The 17203-nt window shown below is 37.4% G+C and overlaps 1 protein-coding gene, 1 long non-coding RNA gene and 1 other non-coding gene across 3 annotated transcripts; 2 read left to right on the plus strand and 1 right to left on the minus strand.

Moving 5' to 3' along the window:
* Nucleotides 1-248: 248 nt before the first annotated feature.
* Nucleotides 249-346, plus strand: LOC121788137. The gene has a single exon (XR_006047589.1). It is a non-coding gene; the product is annotated as a small nucleolar RNA R64/Z200 family (small nucleolar RNA).
* A 4462-nt stretch (nucleotides 347-4808) lies between these two features.
* LOC121787280 lies at nucleotides 4809-7043 on the plus strand. The gene is made up of 3 exons (XR_006047333.1): nucleotides 4809-5065; nucleotides 5140-5205; nucleotides 6631-7043. It is a non-coding gene; the product is annotated as an uncharacterized LOC121787280 (long non-coding RNA).
* A 143-nt stretch (nucleotides 7044-7186) lies between these two features.
* Nucleotides 7187-16787, minus strand: LOC121787279 (vacuolar protein sorting-associated protein 54, chloroplastic-like). Its single transcript, XM_042185958.1, has 19 exons — nucleotides 15757-16787; nucleotides 15050-15112; nucleotides 14858-14937; nucleotides 13602-13701; nucleotides 12844-12918; nucleotides 11905-12040; nucleotides 11599-11687; nucleotides 11238-11488; nucleotides 10816-10987; nucleotides 10643-10726; nucleotides 10107-10528; nucleotides 9791-9944; nucleotides 9478-9559; nucleotides 9210-9289; nucleotides 8900-9061; nucleotides 8498-8565; nucleotides 8218-8298; nucleotides 7693-7922; nucleotides 7187-7443 (listed from the first exon to the last, which is right to left on the minus strand). Exons 1-18 carry the CDS (start codon nucleotides 16564-16566, stop codon nucleotides 7784-7786), a joined length of 3048 nt encoding a protein of 1015 aa, XP_042041892.1. The 5' UTR covers nucleotides 16567-16787; the 3' UTR covers nucleotides 7187-7443; nucleotides 7693-7783.
* Nucleotides 16788-17203: the final 416 nt, after the last annotated feature.

Consider the following 17203-nt stretch of genomic DNA (forward strand, 5'->3'; position numbering starts at 1 on the left):
ATTTAAAAAAAATTCAGATTTTATCTATTCACGTGTTGTATTACGAAGATTTATAAAATTAAAATAATACTCTCTCATTGAAGATTATCCACCTTCCTTTTTTTCTCATTCAAAATGACTCACTTTCTTTTTTTGTTTGTCCCAACCAACCAAAATGACCCATTAAAATAATATTCCCTCCGTCCCGAAATAAGAGTCCTATTTAGTTATGACACGAGTTTTAAGAGGGGTGCGTTATAATGATAACCCATATTTATGTGATAACCCTATAACTAAATTCACATATCAGACTTCAGAGATTATTTATAATCAATGAGAAGACTATTTCATGATTCCTGAGCATATCTTTGCGTTGTTTTGATAGTAATGGTATTTAATATTTATAATGTTTTTTCTTATCTAACTATCTCTCTTTAATTGGGTTTCTGGTTCTGCTTGGTTTTGAAGAAAAGAAAAAGAGTTTGGCTCATTTGATCACAGCGGTGTGACATCTCTTTTACAACAGATCTAATCTCACTCTCACTCTCACTCTCTCTGTTTTAGGCACAGCACGAGAGAGTGGATAACTCTGCGCTGAGAGCCTAATACTAATGGCCCAACCATTCCTACAAAACTATCATTGTATCAACTCAGAGTATCATTCTATCCGCCAAAACTATCATTCTATGCAATAAACCTAACATATATCATTTTATCAGACAAACGTATCATTTTATCAACTCAGAATATCATTCTATCCGGCAAAACTATCATTCTATGCAATAAACCTAACATATATCATTTTATCATTTTATCAGTCAAAAGTATCATTTTATCAACTCAGAGTATCATTCTATCCGCAAAAACTATCATTTTATTTACATACCTACAAATAAGTAAAAGTATCATTGTATCAACTCAGTGTATCATTCTATCCGCCAAAACTATCATTCTATCCGCCAAAACTATCATTTTATGTACATACCTACAAATAAGTAAAAGTATCATTGTATCAACTCAGAGTATCATTCTATCCGCCAAAACTATCATTTTATGTACATACATAGAAGAGAGAAGATCTACTGCATAACTTATTTAGGCGCTGCGCTATGTGAGCGCCACAATCCAAGTCAGCAACTTCCCTTATTTTTAGTGAGTCCCGTTAGGCATATTATTAATTTACATTCTCTCCTTATAATTTTATTGGCCAATCTTTAATGTATCTTTTTTTTTCTACAATAATTTTAATACTGTGTTACTATTACAGTGGCAATTTGAAACTCTGTTTTCATCAAAAACTTTTCTGACTTTTAAATTAAAGGATATTTTGTCGATTATTGTAGTTTCTAGTTTCTTATTGTTGTCGTTTGGTTGGATCAGGTTATATATACTATATTTGCTCTAATAGTTGAAACGAGTGATTTTGATTTCATTTTCTCTCCATACCTCCAAATCAATAAAAGTATCATTGTATCAACTCAGAGTATCATTCTATTCAACAAAACTATCATTCTATTAGTCAAAACTATCATTTTATGTACATACCTGCAAATAAGTAAAAGTATCATTGTATCAACTCAGAGTATCATTCTATCCGCAAAAACTATCATTCTATCTGCCAAAACTATCATTTTATGTACATACCTACAAATAAGTAAAAGTATCATTCTATCAACACAGAGTATGATTCTATCCGCCAAAACTATCATTTTAAACAGTGGGAGTGAAAGAATGGAGCGAAATTCAGAAATTAAATGAGGGATATGACATATTTACCCCGCGCCTTTTTTTATGAAGTTCTAAGTTTGTGTGGTCCAGATTTGGTTATAGGGTTATTACGATATTTAGGGGTTATCATATGATCACAACTATATATATATATATATATATATATATATATATATATATATATATATATATATATATATATATAGGGTCTTGTTAGGTTGAGATTTTTTAGCTTAATTGAGAATTGAGATGCATTTTCAGCCACTCATTTTGAAATGTCAACTACAAGTAGATTATATCAACTAAGGGTATTATCGTCATTTCATTTCAATAGCCAGAATATCAAATGTCAACAACTCGTATTAAAATGTCAACAACTAAAAAAAAATTATTTTTTATTTTTTTAAAAATTTTTTAAAAAATTTTTTAATTTTTTTTTAATTTTTTTAATTTTCACGCGATGTCAACTACGATGTGTAGCCTGCACATCAAATGTCAATAGCCCTGCACATCAAATGTCAATAACCTGCACATCAAATGTCAACAGCTTATAGTTGACATTATATGTGTATAGGTGATATGAATCATATATGTAGTTGACATTATATATGTGCAGTTGACATGAATTATATATGTAGTTGACATTATATGTGTGTAGTTGACATGAATTGTATATGTAGTTGACAAAAAAAATAAAAATAATAAAAAAATAAAAAATCGAAAAAAAATTAATTTTTTTTAAAAAAATAAAAAAATATTTATTAAATAAAATGTATGATGAAATTACCATTCTGCCATTTCACAATTAATTAATGTAAAAATATTTTCCATGTGGTAAATTCTGGACCACTCATTTAATAAAAATGAGTGGCTAATAATGCATCTCAATTCTCAATTAGGCTAAAAAATCTCAATTGATCACAACCCTATATATATATATAAAGAGAGAGAGCATTAGGGCGCATCCTTAAGAGCATTAGCAATGGGGCGCCCTAAGGCGCGCCCTATGGCGCGCCACATCATCATTTTATTATTTTGTTTAATTAATTTAACTGTTTTCAAATAACAAGTAACGAGTAAATAAAAAACGGTCTAAATAACAAACGGCGAAGTTTTAATAAAAAAAAGTTACATCATTGAACTAATTAAAAAAAACTAAGTCGGACCAATTCCCAACTTCCGACGCAGCTCATCGAGTAACGCCCGGAGATATTCGGCTTCGTCGGGGTCGGTACACTTCTTGAGGGCCCTGTGCGTCTACAACATCGTCCTTGCCATCGACGCTGTTACTAACGACTCAAACGCAGTGGCCGTCTGGGTCGGGAGCTCTACCGGGACCGGAGCTTGGGTTGCAGCGGTCGACGATGAGGTCGCGGTCGCCTTCCCCTTGGCCTTCGCAGCCTTGACGCCGGGAGGACGCTGGAAGGACACCGGTGTGCCGGAACTCCCTTCATCCACGTACGTCCGGTTGAGGTCAACCGGGTGACTGCCGCTGCTCGTGTAGTCACCAACTTCGGTGACCTTCGTCCTCTTCGGCGCACCAGTGTGCAGAATTCCACCTTGGAACTTCTGCTTCTCCCTCAAGAGCGCCCAGATGGCCTCGTGCTTGAAATCGCCAAACATCGACCGGTGGGACAACATCGCTTTAGTGCGCACGTCGCTCGCACTCTCGCCGCTCACCTGTGACCGCGTGAACTTCTCGAACTCCGCCGCGTATAAGTTCACTTGCTTCTTGACTTGATCCCAGTGCTTGCGGAGTTGATCACGCTTGCGCTTGTACGCGGTCGGCGGCTTGACCGAATTGTAGAGGTCCGCGATGCGTTCCCAGTACGCGATCTGTCGCTGGTTGTTCGTGAATATCGGATCTTCCGATATATCTACCCAACACCGGGCCAAAGTGAGAATTTCGTCGTCGTTGTAGTTCGTACGGCCGGGGGCGTACTCATCGCAATCACCGGGAAGCGCAACTTCTGCGCCCGCTGCCGGTTCTGCTTCTTTCTGGCTGGGGCGGAACCGGTCGCGGCGGGGTCGGGATCCGCCCGCTGCTGTTGGGCGGTGCGGAGACGGCTCCATGTCAGACAACCCATACGATTCCGTACTGAAATCGGGATCGTAATGGGTGTTGGTGTCGAACGAACGATAATCGCCGGGTTCTGTACCCGGCCAATGCGCCCCTATGCTAAACGTAGGACTATTGAGGCTTGAATCTATTTCGTAGTAATTATGTAAATGTAAGTTTCGAAAATGAAATCGCGTGAAATAAAATGTTACAAATGAACGGTATTTATAAAAAACGAAACCGCGTGCCATCGTCCGCGGTCGATCGTCCGCGACCTCCACAATGGGGCGGACGATGGCCATCGTCCGCGCTTTCCTTCGCGACCGAAGTATAGGGCGCGACTATCGTCCGCGCCCTATGGCGCGCACCCGCAATGGGTGCGGACGATGCGCGCCATCGGACATGCCATCGTCCGCCCATTGCGGATGCTCTAATTAGAGTGCTAATGTACATCCAATCACGTGCTGCCACGTGGCACGAAAAATACAATATTGTATACAGAAAAATGCAATATAAATTTGTCAAGTTGTAAATGCATTTTCGTAGATTGCATTTTAGTTATAGGCAAATTGCATTTTATATTGTTCAGTTTTGCATGTTAACATAAATTGTCTACCATGCAAAATAAATTATATATAAATGCAATCCTTCTATATATAAAATGCAAATACACAGCTTATATCTAAAATGCAAAACTCAACAATAAAAAAATGCAATCTACATATAACAAAAATGAAATCTGCTGAATGTAATACCCGCTTTTATTTTTTACCTTTTTATGTTAAGACTTTGTTTTGAGAATGATCGAGTGATAGACCTTGAATTAAACACCGCATTTGTTTTGATTGGTTGTTTTTGGAACTATTAAATGCTTGATTTGTTGTTGGTTATTTGTGTGGTGGAAATAGTCGACAAGTTTGATGTGATTTTCGTCGATGAAAAAATTGGGCGTTCGTTTACAAGTACTTGGAATAACACCAAAGTACTAAAATAAAACACCACAATTTAATCAATACTCTAAATCAAATATTTGGGCCTTGTTCTAGCCTTTATATTTCTTTTAGTTGGGACTATAATTTGGAGAAGCCCAAAATAATTATTATTTCTTCCAATCAAAATCCCCACGGTTTCCCTTCTCCTAATTTCATTTTACACGATTTCTTCATCAAAATCCCCATTCCCCAATAATCTCTCCAACAAACTGATCAAATCTCTACATTATATATCTCTCCCCACAACCGCATCTTTTATCAGCGCCGTTTCATAATCCCAGTGCAGCTTTTCTTCTCTTCTGCCAAGGTATTTTCTCCTTCCATTGAATTCAAAAATTTCCATACTTGTTGATTCCATAACCAAAACTCTCAACATCACAGTGGGAAGGAGAAACTGAGAGAGCTGTGATTACCGTCTGTTTCTGCAAGTTTTGCTTCTTCCAGAAGGTATATACCCAATTTCATCCCATGTCATAGTTTCACCTATTCACAGTAGCTCACACGATTAAAACTCCTGAAAAATTATTGACTGATTGTTCTTGTTAAAGCCTTGACCTTTAATGCTATTAGAAGTTGCGTTTTTGTTTTCTCTTTAACCTTAATTCTGGAAGATTTTTCTGCCTGCCCATTAATATTTGAATTATGAATAATTAGAGAAGTTAATAAAAGTTTAGAATGGGAAAAGGGGATGGGTCTTACCTGGTGTTTCTCGGCGACGGAGAGGCTGGACGGCAGCAGCGGCAGTTGGTAAATAGACATAGCAGACGGTGAGAGGGAGATGAGGTTGTGCGCTGATTTAGGTTGTGCATAAGTGAGATATGGAGAGTGAGTTTGGAGTTCTATTTTATGCAAGGAAGAAATCTGATTTAGAGAAACGGAGAACTAGAGAGAGGGAGTTGTTGTTTTAAATTGAAGAGGATGAGGATAGGGAGTATATACGTGTAGTGATGTGGGAGTATACTTTTAAATACTACTTCTCTTTTTTCCTTTTTTGTATGTATATACGTGTGTTTGGGTTGGGAGTATATGTGTACTATTATTTTTACTTAAATTAGTTATTACTTTTAGGTTTGTTGATGGACTGATTTATTGATACAGTGTTGGGTTAGAACAAGTGTTATGGTGATTATTATACTCTAGTTGAAAATTTACATATACTTTGCTTAGTTACGGGACAGATTAATTATTGTTGGCAGATGACTTAAGTGATGTTTTGAGCCTTAAAATACGAGGACTTTATTTGTGTGGACTAAGAAAGGATGGAAGAGTAATTTAAGCATATACTTAGGATGCATGCATTGTCAAATTTAATTTTTTTTGCAAAGTCTAATTTTGCATACCATGTTATTTGGAAAAGAGTGAACTTGTGCACGTTGTTTGCGGTGGGAACGGAAAGTGGTTTGAGGAGTTAAGCGTTTGAGGTGGACTTTCTTTTTAAATAAGGACTATGTCCTAAATACTTTTTATGTGAAAGGATATGGAAAGTGTTTGTCTTGCCATGTATTGTATTTGAATGAACCTATCTGAAGTGGTTTTGCCATGTATGTTAAATCCAATTCGGGTCCCAGTAGGGCCGCAAACCCTGCTCGGACTAATGTACACCCCGTAGATCGTGTGCTATCTCTTTGGAGTTGGCTGGTCTAGTGACTTGGTTCGTGGTCACGTTCCTTGTCATGTATGTTCAGATATGGTGATGGTGGATGTGGATGGAAAATGGTTGCGCAATATGTGAAATGCTTTTTAGTGTATTTGGGTTCTTTTCAATTAAAACCCCCAAGATCACTCGTTATGGCTTGACAAACTGAATTTTGGCATGTGTCCACTGAGTGCATCAAGTACTCAGTCCTGCATATTGTTTTTCTTAATGTGTAGATTGAGCGGCGACGGACGTGGAGGATGTTGAGCAGAATTCATGGATAATTATGTTTGGTTTGGTATTGTTGGATATGTCGTGTCTTCATATTCTGCATTATCCATGTCTTGAATGCTTCCGCAAAATAGTCTTTTTTATTATTAGAACTTTCTTATCGTTGAGAGTCTAACTCTTTTTAAAATTGTTTAGTGTCTAGTCTTTAATTTCCTTAGAGTTGGTACTTCGTTGAGATAATACTATGTCGTTTTTTTCAAGTTATTTCAGTTAATTAAATATTTTGGTCAAAGACGTATGTTTCCCTTTCTTCACTGCTTCTTTAAACCCTCCCCTAGTCGCGATCGACCGTGTTTCATCTATAGCTTCTACAAATGTATATGACTTTTTTTCTGTATACAATAGTGCATTTTTCGTATCACGTGGCAACACATGATTGGATGTACTTGGATGTACATTAGCGCTTTAAAATTAGTTAGCATATTAGTATATCCCTATATACATAACTCATATACTCCAATACAAACCTATCGATATTCAATTAATAACGAGAGACAGAGAGAGGGCAAAATCAGGTTTTACATAGTGCCAATTGAATATGTGCAACGAATAATCATACAAGTTGGAAAAACATAACAAGCAGTTGCTTTTTATTCTTTCATAAAGAAAAAAAATGAAACACAAACCTTGTACAAAAAAAATTATAGTAATTCGAAGCTATTTTGGTATATAAGAAACAAGCATTTGCCACGAGCCATTTAAACACTGCATACTACTCGTAATAATATCCTCAAAAATTGTTCTGTCAAGCTTGATCCCTGCATAATCACACACTACACTTACGTGAAAATCATATTCAAGATTGATTTCAAGATTTAAAAAATCAACCAATCTAAAGGTGTGTAGGATTTCATCACTAGGAGAGTTTTCGTTCAAGCAAATGTCATAATCTTTCTATTTTTGTCATAGTAGTTTGTATAGAATTCATTCCTCGATCGTATGATTTCCTAGTTTCTTGATTACTGAGTGACGTGAAGGATGATGGTATTGATAGTTTCATCTCTTACCTCTATCGAGGGACACCACTTGATCCACGAGCTTCTATATTGAAACACAATGAGTGTGGTCAGTTTGCGCCCACTTACAACAGCTAACTCTCTATTCACCAGCTTCCGAGCCAATTTGTTGCGCCAGGAATTCATCAAGTGGCCCCCAATTTGGCGGAGTAGATTTACTCAAATTATCAGAAGGTAATGACCTGATGCATCCAAGGAGATGCTCGATTTCGCAGCGAAGACTGACATCACAAGAAGAATAAAACGACTAATTAGAACTAAATTATGGCGTTCTTGTAGCTTCGGTGTCCTGTAAAGCATGGGTTTATTGAATTTAGAATCTAAAACCCTCACTAAAGTAATGGTTTCCAAGTAGTGTTTTTATTAAAACTAATATTAGAATGAAAATAGCATAAAGGGCCGGTGTGAGGAACACGGATGAGGAGATTCATGAAAGCAAAGGTAACAAAATAAATCTCGATAACAAAAGTGCTTCTCACTCTTAGTAATTATTAATTTTCCAAAATAAATCGGTACCTTCGTTTTGCTTGTGGTGTGCTTATCTCTAACTTCGAAAATGCATCAGCAATTTGGGAGTGCAGAATAGTGACCACTTGCCTGCAATAGCAAGAAAAATAGGAAATCATATTGCAGAATATAAACTGTTCTTACAAAGTGAATATAGTCGGTCTGTCCCAACATGAAAAAACACAGTAGCACAGGCTCTCCTTATCAAAAAAGTTTATTTCTTTGCTACCCTTATTACATTGTAACATTCAAACAATGAAAGAAAGTCGATTCTGGTATAGAACATTACCCAAAAATAGCTTGGACATCCTCTTCGTGCAGGTGTTTAGTTAATGTACGTAGAAGATATGCAACTTCCTGTGACAATAAGTGGAACGATAGGTATTAAAGAGAAGGAATAGGAAGAGTGACAGAAAATCACAAACTGAAAGAACAGAATCTGAGTGCTCATTTATTTCATGGCAATCAAACCAGTGGCTTGATCAAAACATTAAATACTCAAAGAAGGATCAAACTCAGGCTTGAGAGAGACAGAGGCACAGTCCCTATTCTTAAGGTAGTTTATTTCTTTTGGCTCTCTCTAGTTTTGCTTGCACTGTACATCATTCTATAGTAGCAGTGACAGAGAAGGACAGAATTTTATTTTCAATACCACTATCATGAATCAAGTAAAATACTAGTAGTTCATTACCTTGGTAAGAGACTGAGAAAATTGGCTAGGCTGTAACTCTGTACCCTCGGATCTATTCCAACCCTCAACAATTTGTGGCAAGCTACGTAGATGAAACAACAATCTCTCTCTCATTATCTGAACCAGCTTTGAATAAATTTCATCACGGTGATTTTTGTAATCCTATCATGAAAGCAAACACAAGTTATAATAAAGCTCACATAATATTTATGTAGGAAATTTAACCAACCCCAGTAATATTCGTTTAAGACTGAGTAGAAAAAAATTAAAAATAGCCTCTGTGAACAGTATATTGCAATGAATCACTTACAGCTGCTACTCGGTCGATCTCTGACTGCAATAACACTTTATAAGTCTCTGGCACTTTGAGTAAGAGAATTCTCCTAATTTCTTGATAAATTCATGAAAAACATCAAATAATCAATAAAAACCTATAGCAAATTCAGTAAGAAAATGCAAATTCAAATTTGAGATTGACACCCAAAATTCATCTAGCAGTCCTAATTCAATTTACACTACTGGAATTTATAATACAAATGCTAATAATGTTTACTTAACAGCACTCTGCAACCACCTACCAGGTATGATGGCATACGTGAAACTTATCACCTGGCTTGCCATAGCCAGATGCCTAGCTGTAATTGATCTCAAACCAGACACCTGTAGCCAAATTATGTCACCAAGGAACATAAAAGAAACAGTTAGGAAGTCCAGCATACATAGGGTCAAATTGGACCTTTTGTTCGATTATAAAATACATAATAAGTAAAAAAAAGGTATTGAAAAGATGAACTGTCTAGTGATCAAAACATCCATATATGTCTCAAACAGTCATAACTTAAATACTCAAATAGAAATTCAATTTTAGAAGTGCACTAACAAAAATAATACCTGTAAGGCATTCGCGCCAAGAACAAGATGAGCAGTCCTTGAATTGAATAATTTCAAGAGCTCAGCAACACGATGAACTACTTCCGCAGATAATGTGGGCAAAAAACTATTCATATCTACATACTCTGACATCATCTTCACCAAATACAGGCCACTGAAGCAACAATGAAAATGATAAACAAGTCTTATCTCTAACATATAATCAAACTCAAGAACCGATAAAGTTACCAGAAACTATTTGCATTTACTACATAATTCCACAAAGGAAGATAAAATTGCATAAATCTCAAAAGTCTTAGTAGTCGTGGCTACGTACCAATTCACCATGTGATATGCAACACCTTTAAAATAAAGCATCCGCATGGAAGATTTAACCCGTTCTTTGGTGCTGGCATTGTTTCCATTAGATGAAGTACTGACATCAGCACTGCTGTTCTCAGTTAGCACACTTGACCTTAATGGATCAGTATTTGAGTTATTATCAACATATTTGCCATTAGAATCTGGACGCTCAACGCTCTGGGATGAGTTCAATGGAACAACATCTGACTCGGAAGGACCATCACTGCTTGATACCACTTCACTAGAGGTAACTGCAGTATCATCAGAAGCACCACCACTCTCTCCAGAAATCACAGATTCTGAAGAACACAGTGAATTGACAATGCTCTGAAACTCATCTGGTACATCTATCTCAGACCAATTTTCTTGGTCAAGGAGAGCCCTCATCTTAGACATCTATAATAGTAATACCAGCAAACAAGTTAGTCTAACTCATAGCAAGGCTTGAGGGATCCCCCCTATCCTCCCCTCCCAAAAAAAGTAGAGTAGCTAGGAAGAATGAAAACTAACTCGAGATTCATGCTGGAACTCAATGAAGGATTTAGCTTGTGATTGAAGTGTTCCACGAATGCTATACCCCAACCTTCCACCAATCTGTTTATGTAAGCATAATATAATATCATAATCATGATTACACAACTCTCTTTTATAGAATGTACATAACTATAAGATGCAGCACTTACCTTCTCTGTTGAACTTATAAATTCCTGGCTGATATTATAAACACCAAGAAATTCTTGCAATTTAAGTTTTGGATGAATTTGAGAGCGGATTCCAACAATTTTCGCCCATCTTCCATGAGCAGCATCGCAAGCAGCAAATAGAGCCTCCGCATTCTCTCTCAAGATATCAGCTCTGTCAAAATGAAGGAAAAAGATTTTCAAAAACTGGTTTATATGGTGGTTCATATGGTTCTAAATGTGGATCTCCACAAATAATTGAAACATATTCTTGCTGCAGCTTTGCAACAAAACCTTTTAAGGGAAATAAATAAAATAGTAGACTAATTTTCTGTCTAAATCAATTTCAGAAGTACACAAGGACCCCACCCTCCACACCCCTCAAAAATGCCCTAAGGATACAAGAAAAGGAAAGAGCATCTCACCGGAAACTTCTCGAAAGATTAGGATTTCCCGCTTCATAACCTCTCCCATGAGCGGATGTGGTTCTGCTGGTATTTTGCGAAGATTGTTGTGAAAGGGAAATAGCCTGACCATCAGTTTCTTGAGCTGTTTCTGGAGACGATGCACCATGTGCAATAGCAGCAGCAACTGAGTCGGCAGCATAGTGGCCATTGAGATTGCCCATGATCCATTCAATTGCTCTTTTGACTTCAGAAGCCCGCAATAAGTGTGTCTGCATTCACTAAAAGAAAATAATCAAGTTACGCCATGCCAAAAAACCATATCGCACGTATATGCAGACTCCAGATTCCAGGCAAGTATCAATTGCCAAGAATACATTACCTGCACTATCTTGAAAATCTCCTGCAAGAGCTTCACAAAGCTATCAGGTGACAGACTTTTCAATTTACTTCCTAGTGATGAACCCCCACCTGAGTCAACATTACAAAATTAGCAGATTTTGTCAGCCAGATATATTTTGACAGAACGAAGTGACCATTAAGAATATTCATTATTAACGGAATGCAAGAGTGAAAATCGAATCATGTGTGCAGATAGTCAACTAAAAGGAAATAAGTCTTTCAGCAGAAAGCAAATATTTATGAAGTCCACTGAACCTATAATTCTGAAATGATGCATTGAACCCACCATCATTATCCCCAATCCCCTCTCCAGAGATGGAATCCGACTCTAGATGCATATTCAAAACTGTCACTTTGACAGAAGTCTTTATATCAGAAGCCAGTGTATCTCTGTATATTCGCAAGACGGCCGGTAATTTGCCCTGGAAAAAGAAGAATCAGCCATGAGACTAAATTGAAACCACAAACAAGAGAAGTAGCAAACAAAATAACAAAAGAAAAAAATACAAAACACCTTCCTTTAGATTAAGTATCAACTCAATTTTTGTGACAGAAACAGGTCAACAAAAATAACTATAATCAAATGCAGCACAATAGGTGTTTTCAACACGGAAAAGCAAATAACAAGTCCTCATGCAATATGCACCAATTTGATAAAACCTTGGTCATGCATAATGCTAGTGTGATAATCAATCCAGATTAAGAACCTAATTACAAGCTAGTCATATTCATCCATGCTATATTCATTAAAAGCTACTCTCCATTATCTGCAATCTTGATACTGAACTTTAGATTGAACTATTCATACACTATCATTTTTCCATAATTCTGCGTCTTCAAAAATTAGCAGTTATCAGAGTAAGGTATTAAGGGATCATCCAACCACCAAAAAAAATACTCCCTCCGTCCCATAAAAATATGTGCACTTTTCATTTTCGTCCGTCCCACAAAAATATGTGCATTCCATTTTTGGAAAGTTATATCAATTTAATAATGTAGGTCCCACTATCCACTAACACTACTTTAACTCTCATTCTCCTCATCTCTCTTACTTTACCATACCATTCTCCTCCTCTATCTTACTTTACCAATTCTGTCTTAATTCCCGTGTCATACCCATTGCCCATATTTTTATGGGACGGAGGGAGTAGTAACTATGATATAAAGTTTTCCTTCTACAAACAAAGAGACACTGGAACGTCTACATAAGGAAACACAGACTCACTGTTCTAAGTAATCCAATGACAAGAGGGAGAAGCTGATCTTGAAAATGTGAAGATCTATCTTCCTCCAATTTAACCTGCATTTTTACATAGAAAAGTAGTCAGATCTGCTATGAGAAACTGTAAAATGAGTCAATAACAGCCACAGCAAACAAAGAAAATAATCAAAAATATGTAGTTTAAAAACATACTATTTCTTATGAGCATTATATGAGTAGTGTGTGTGTGTGAGAGAGAGAGGGGGGGGGGGGAGTTCTCAATTTTCCCAATAGGTATAATCTGTCGAGACTAGAGGACAGGCTTAATAGTTAGCTTGTAAATTCTGAACAAAAAGAAGACCTGCTTGATGCAATGTCCTGTGTATGAGGAAGACATGGCGAGGAATCAGGTCAATTTTTCACTGGTTACTAACAGTTAATCTTATTTGCACAGAGACTAAATTTAGATATTATTATACTCTAACTCGACTGAGATATCGCCCATAAATCTGAAGCCTCATCCTATAAGATGTCACTTGAGCAGCATGCACAACTCAAGTAACAACTGTGATTTAACCGTAAGCTTTGCAGGCAAAATTCTTGTTAATTGATGTACTAGACATCAGATGGTGTAGAAACAGATTACGAATATGACGGTTTGCTTAAAATACTGACGTATAAAAACAGAAAAAAAAAATCTTGAATAAAGAACATAAGTAAAAATTGATTCCTTAAAGAATTAGTTCTTCAAATATAAAAAAGATATACAACATTAAACTCACTTCTTCATATTTTCCAGTGGAGGTTATGGTAGTCACTACTGATACATCCATACTATCAGCACCACGCATAGATGCACGGATAAATTCTGCTGAAAGAATGCTACAAGAATGAATATGATAAGTCAAAATATCAAGCTACTTCATATTGAACTTATAATCAAACAAGTTGGACACCAAAATCATGAACAGACTTCATGGAAGCCAGATAAAATAAACATTAAAGTCTGCACCTTTTAGAAAATCCATTTGATAGAAACCATTCTGCATTGCATTAAGTTTCTGAAAACCCGAGTTGGCATTGTGGTTTAACATCAATCAGAACTTAAGGGGGTTTTTGAAGTTAGCTAGATATTGCAATCATATAATTAGCCAAGAATTTCTCATTAGTTTTGGGCTTAGCCACTCTATTTTGAAAGAGACATCTCCACAGGAGCAATAACAAAAATAAAATAATAAGTTTAAGTACACATGACTTCATGCCAGCTAATCATATCATCTTGACTCGTTTCTTTTTTGGCTATTTCTTGAGAGCAATCTTTTTAAGTAATCCTAATCTGCTTAGTGTTTTCATTTATAATGGCTAAACAGTATAACACAAACCATGTGACTGACCCACAGTCCAAATTAAAATATTATACTCCCTCTGTCCCATTAAAAATGAAATGTTTTCCTTTTTAGGTTGGCTCATTAAAAATGAAACGTTACCTAAAATGGAAACAACACCATCTCTACTTTTTCATCTCTTACTTTACTCTCTCTTCATTAACTCACAAAACAACACTAGAACATTGGGCAGCTGAATGTTACTTCCAACATAGCCAGCAATATATAGAGAGAGTATAACTCTTGAGCTATGACCAACTAACTAGAACATTGGGCAGTTGAATGTTACTTCCATCATTTCTACTCTCTAGTAACCCGTATGAAGAAGGTAAGAGACATCCTAAGATCAGTTAAAAGACGCATCTTTAAGAATAAGATTGAATCAACCAGTCAGCCAGGTCCTACAAGACCACCTCAACACATTTATTTTGCCATGTAAGAATAGCAAATGACATCAGAAGTCGAAACTAGCAAAGAGGCGGGAACGACGACAGAGGTATCTCAGAATTAATGTGCTTGAAGACTTGGCTTGAAATATGGGATTGTATGATTCATCCAGGCATATAAATATATTGATGTCTTAGGCATCAACATCATTGAAAAGAATAAGGAATCTCATGTCCGCATTGATCTCGAAACAAGAATAAACAAACCTGTTAACTGACTCCACTGAAGCTGTTACATGTTCACGAAGATGGCGAAAGCAATGTAGACCAATCAACTCGTCTCCTTCCTATTAAAGTGCAGATCGGTCATCAGATGGGAATATATATTCAAAATACAGGGGAAGAAAATAGTAAGCACGCCAAGATGTTGAAGAAATAAATACAGAAATATCTACATACCAATATATGCTGCAGGTCATCAATAATATCTAGAGCTCCAAGACAATCTGCAGATGCAACAAGCTGCAAATAATAGGTGATAAAAATGGTAAATCAACAAAGGCTTGTTTTCGTAAGTAGCTAAAAGCAGCACGTAAGAAAATTAACCTCCACTGTTAGATTTACTGCAGGGAAATTAATTTTGATTGTCGAGGTCAATAATGTTAACTTAGACACTTCCAGAATTCGGTGTCATACATGATTTTAAATGTAGTATCTTAGGGTGATTAAGTACATTTTACAACCCCATGTAAAATGGTACAGCATGAGGTAGAACGTAGGATATTCACACCTTGATAAGACATGGTAAAGGTTCATAGCACAATTCTTGTTGGTTGTTAAAATTAAGACCTAGAGCACCCAAGTAATAAAGAAGAGAGTTAATAAAATAAGAAAAAAAAAACCTCTTGCTCATATTTTTGTTAGAAGCTGTAACTTGCATCGAAAATGCAGGAGGAATCTAGAAATTCCACTCACTGTATTTCAAGTGGCATAACTAATTATACATTGCAAAGGGAACCTTACATATTCTGAACTATATTATACACAGTTATTAGCTTCATTGATTCCATGTGATACTGAGAGAACAATAACTTTGACCAATCCTTTAAAAGCAACTAGTAAACATTTCCAAAACTTCTAATTTCCAGCATCATTCGGAAACTTACCAACTGAAGAGTGGAGACTGCCTGATTGACTGAAAGCATGAGTCTCAGCTTACTCTGCAAAGCGATCATATCCCCTCGCTTACCGCTCAGCTCCTGCACCTTCCTAGCGGAGCCAACCAAGTCAGAATCCAAAAGCCTAATGGTCTCTTTCAACTCCCTGACCCTCTCGCACCCTTGTAGAATCTTCGAATTCAAATCCTCCAACTGCACCTGAGCCTCAAAGAACGAGCTTGACCGCATTGAAATCTCCTTCACCAAATGCAGCTCCACCACATCCAAATACTGCGACAACCTCTCCTGCAACGCCACATTCTCCGAGATCGTCCGGAAGGGGCACGCAGCCCTAAACGTGGCTCCATCCTCCAATTGGAAATCCTCCTTGAAATACAACGCCGGAACCTCCCTCAAGCACGCCACCAGCGCCTCCCCCGCCGAGCCCCCGCCAAAAAGACCACCCTGCCCCTCGTGATCCCGATCGTGCTGCCGGAGAATCTCCACAAAGTGAGAATGCGATTCCGACACGGCGTTGATGTAGGGCAGGAAATCCGATCGCGTAAGCTCAGATCCGAGCTTCGGCGGGGGCGGCAACGGAACGAATTCCGGAACGGGGACGGCGGTGGAGGAGGACCACCAGCCGATGAGGGAGGAGGAAGGGTTAGGGTTGTTGAGGATGGAGGAGAAGCTCTGGCTGCCGGCATCGGAGACTGATTTAGCCAATGACGAGGTCGTGGCGTACCCAGACGCTCTTCTAGAGCTTCCATGAGGCGATTCTGTCGACCTTCCCGGCGATTGGGAAGGCGATGAATCCATTACTTAAATTCTAAGATCTGCGTGCGAATTTAAATCCTAGGGATTGCGGCATGCAAAATTGGGACCTGATTCGCAAAATCCGAGATGAATCCTGAGAGAAGAAGCGGTTGTGATCTTGATTCCGGAGAGTGGAGATCGGACCAATGGTGAAAATTGTCAGTGGTGTGTTAAAGAAGTGGATCTGAGAGAGAGAGAGAATCGGGTGGACCGGTTTGGTCGAAACCCGGACCCGCCATTTCATTAAGCAACCCAGTCATATATCTCAGAAATTTGCAATATGATTCGAGGCATCTTTTATATTTTAATTTACTTTCTTACCCCAAAATTTCTACAAAACATACTATTCGCCCCTGAATTTTGTGAAGTCTATATTTGTAGATTCGTTCGGTATTATACAATGCTCCCTCCGTTCCATTCAAGATGGCCACATTCTTGAGTGGCGCGAGATTTTAGGAAGTGTTGTTAGGTAGAATAAAGTAGAGAGGAAAAAGTAGTTGAATATTTTAATAAGGAGAGAGGAGGTTATTTCCAAAATTGGAAAATGGTTATCTTGATTGGGACAAAAAAAAAAGTTGACCATCTTGAATGGGACGGAGGGAGTACTCGTTTACTTATAGACATAAAATATATGTAGCTT

Source organism: Salvia splendens, chromosome 22, assembly GCF_004379255.2.
Source record: "Salvia splendens isolate huo1 chromosome 22, SspV2, whole genome shotgun sequence".
NCBI classification, from domain to species: domain Eukaryota; kingdom Viridiplantae; phylum Streptophyta; class Magnoliopsida; order Lamiales; family Lamiaceae; genus Salvia; species Salvia splendens.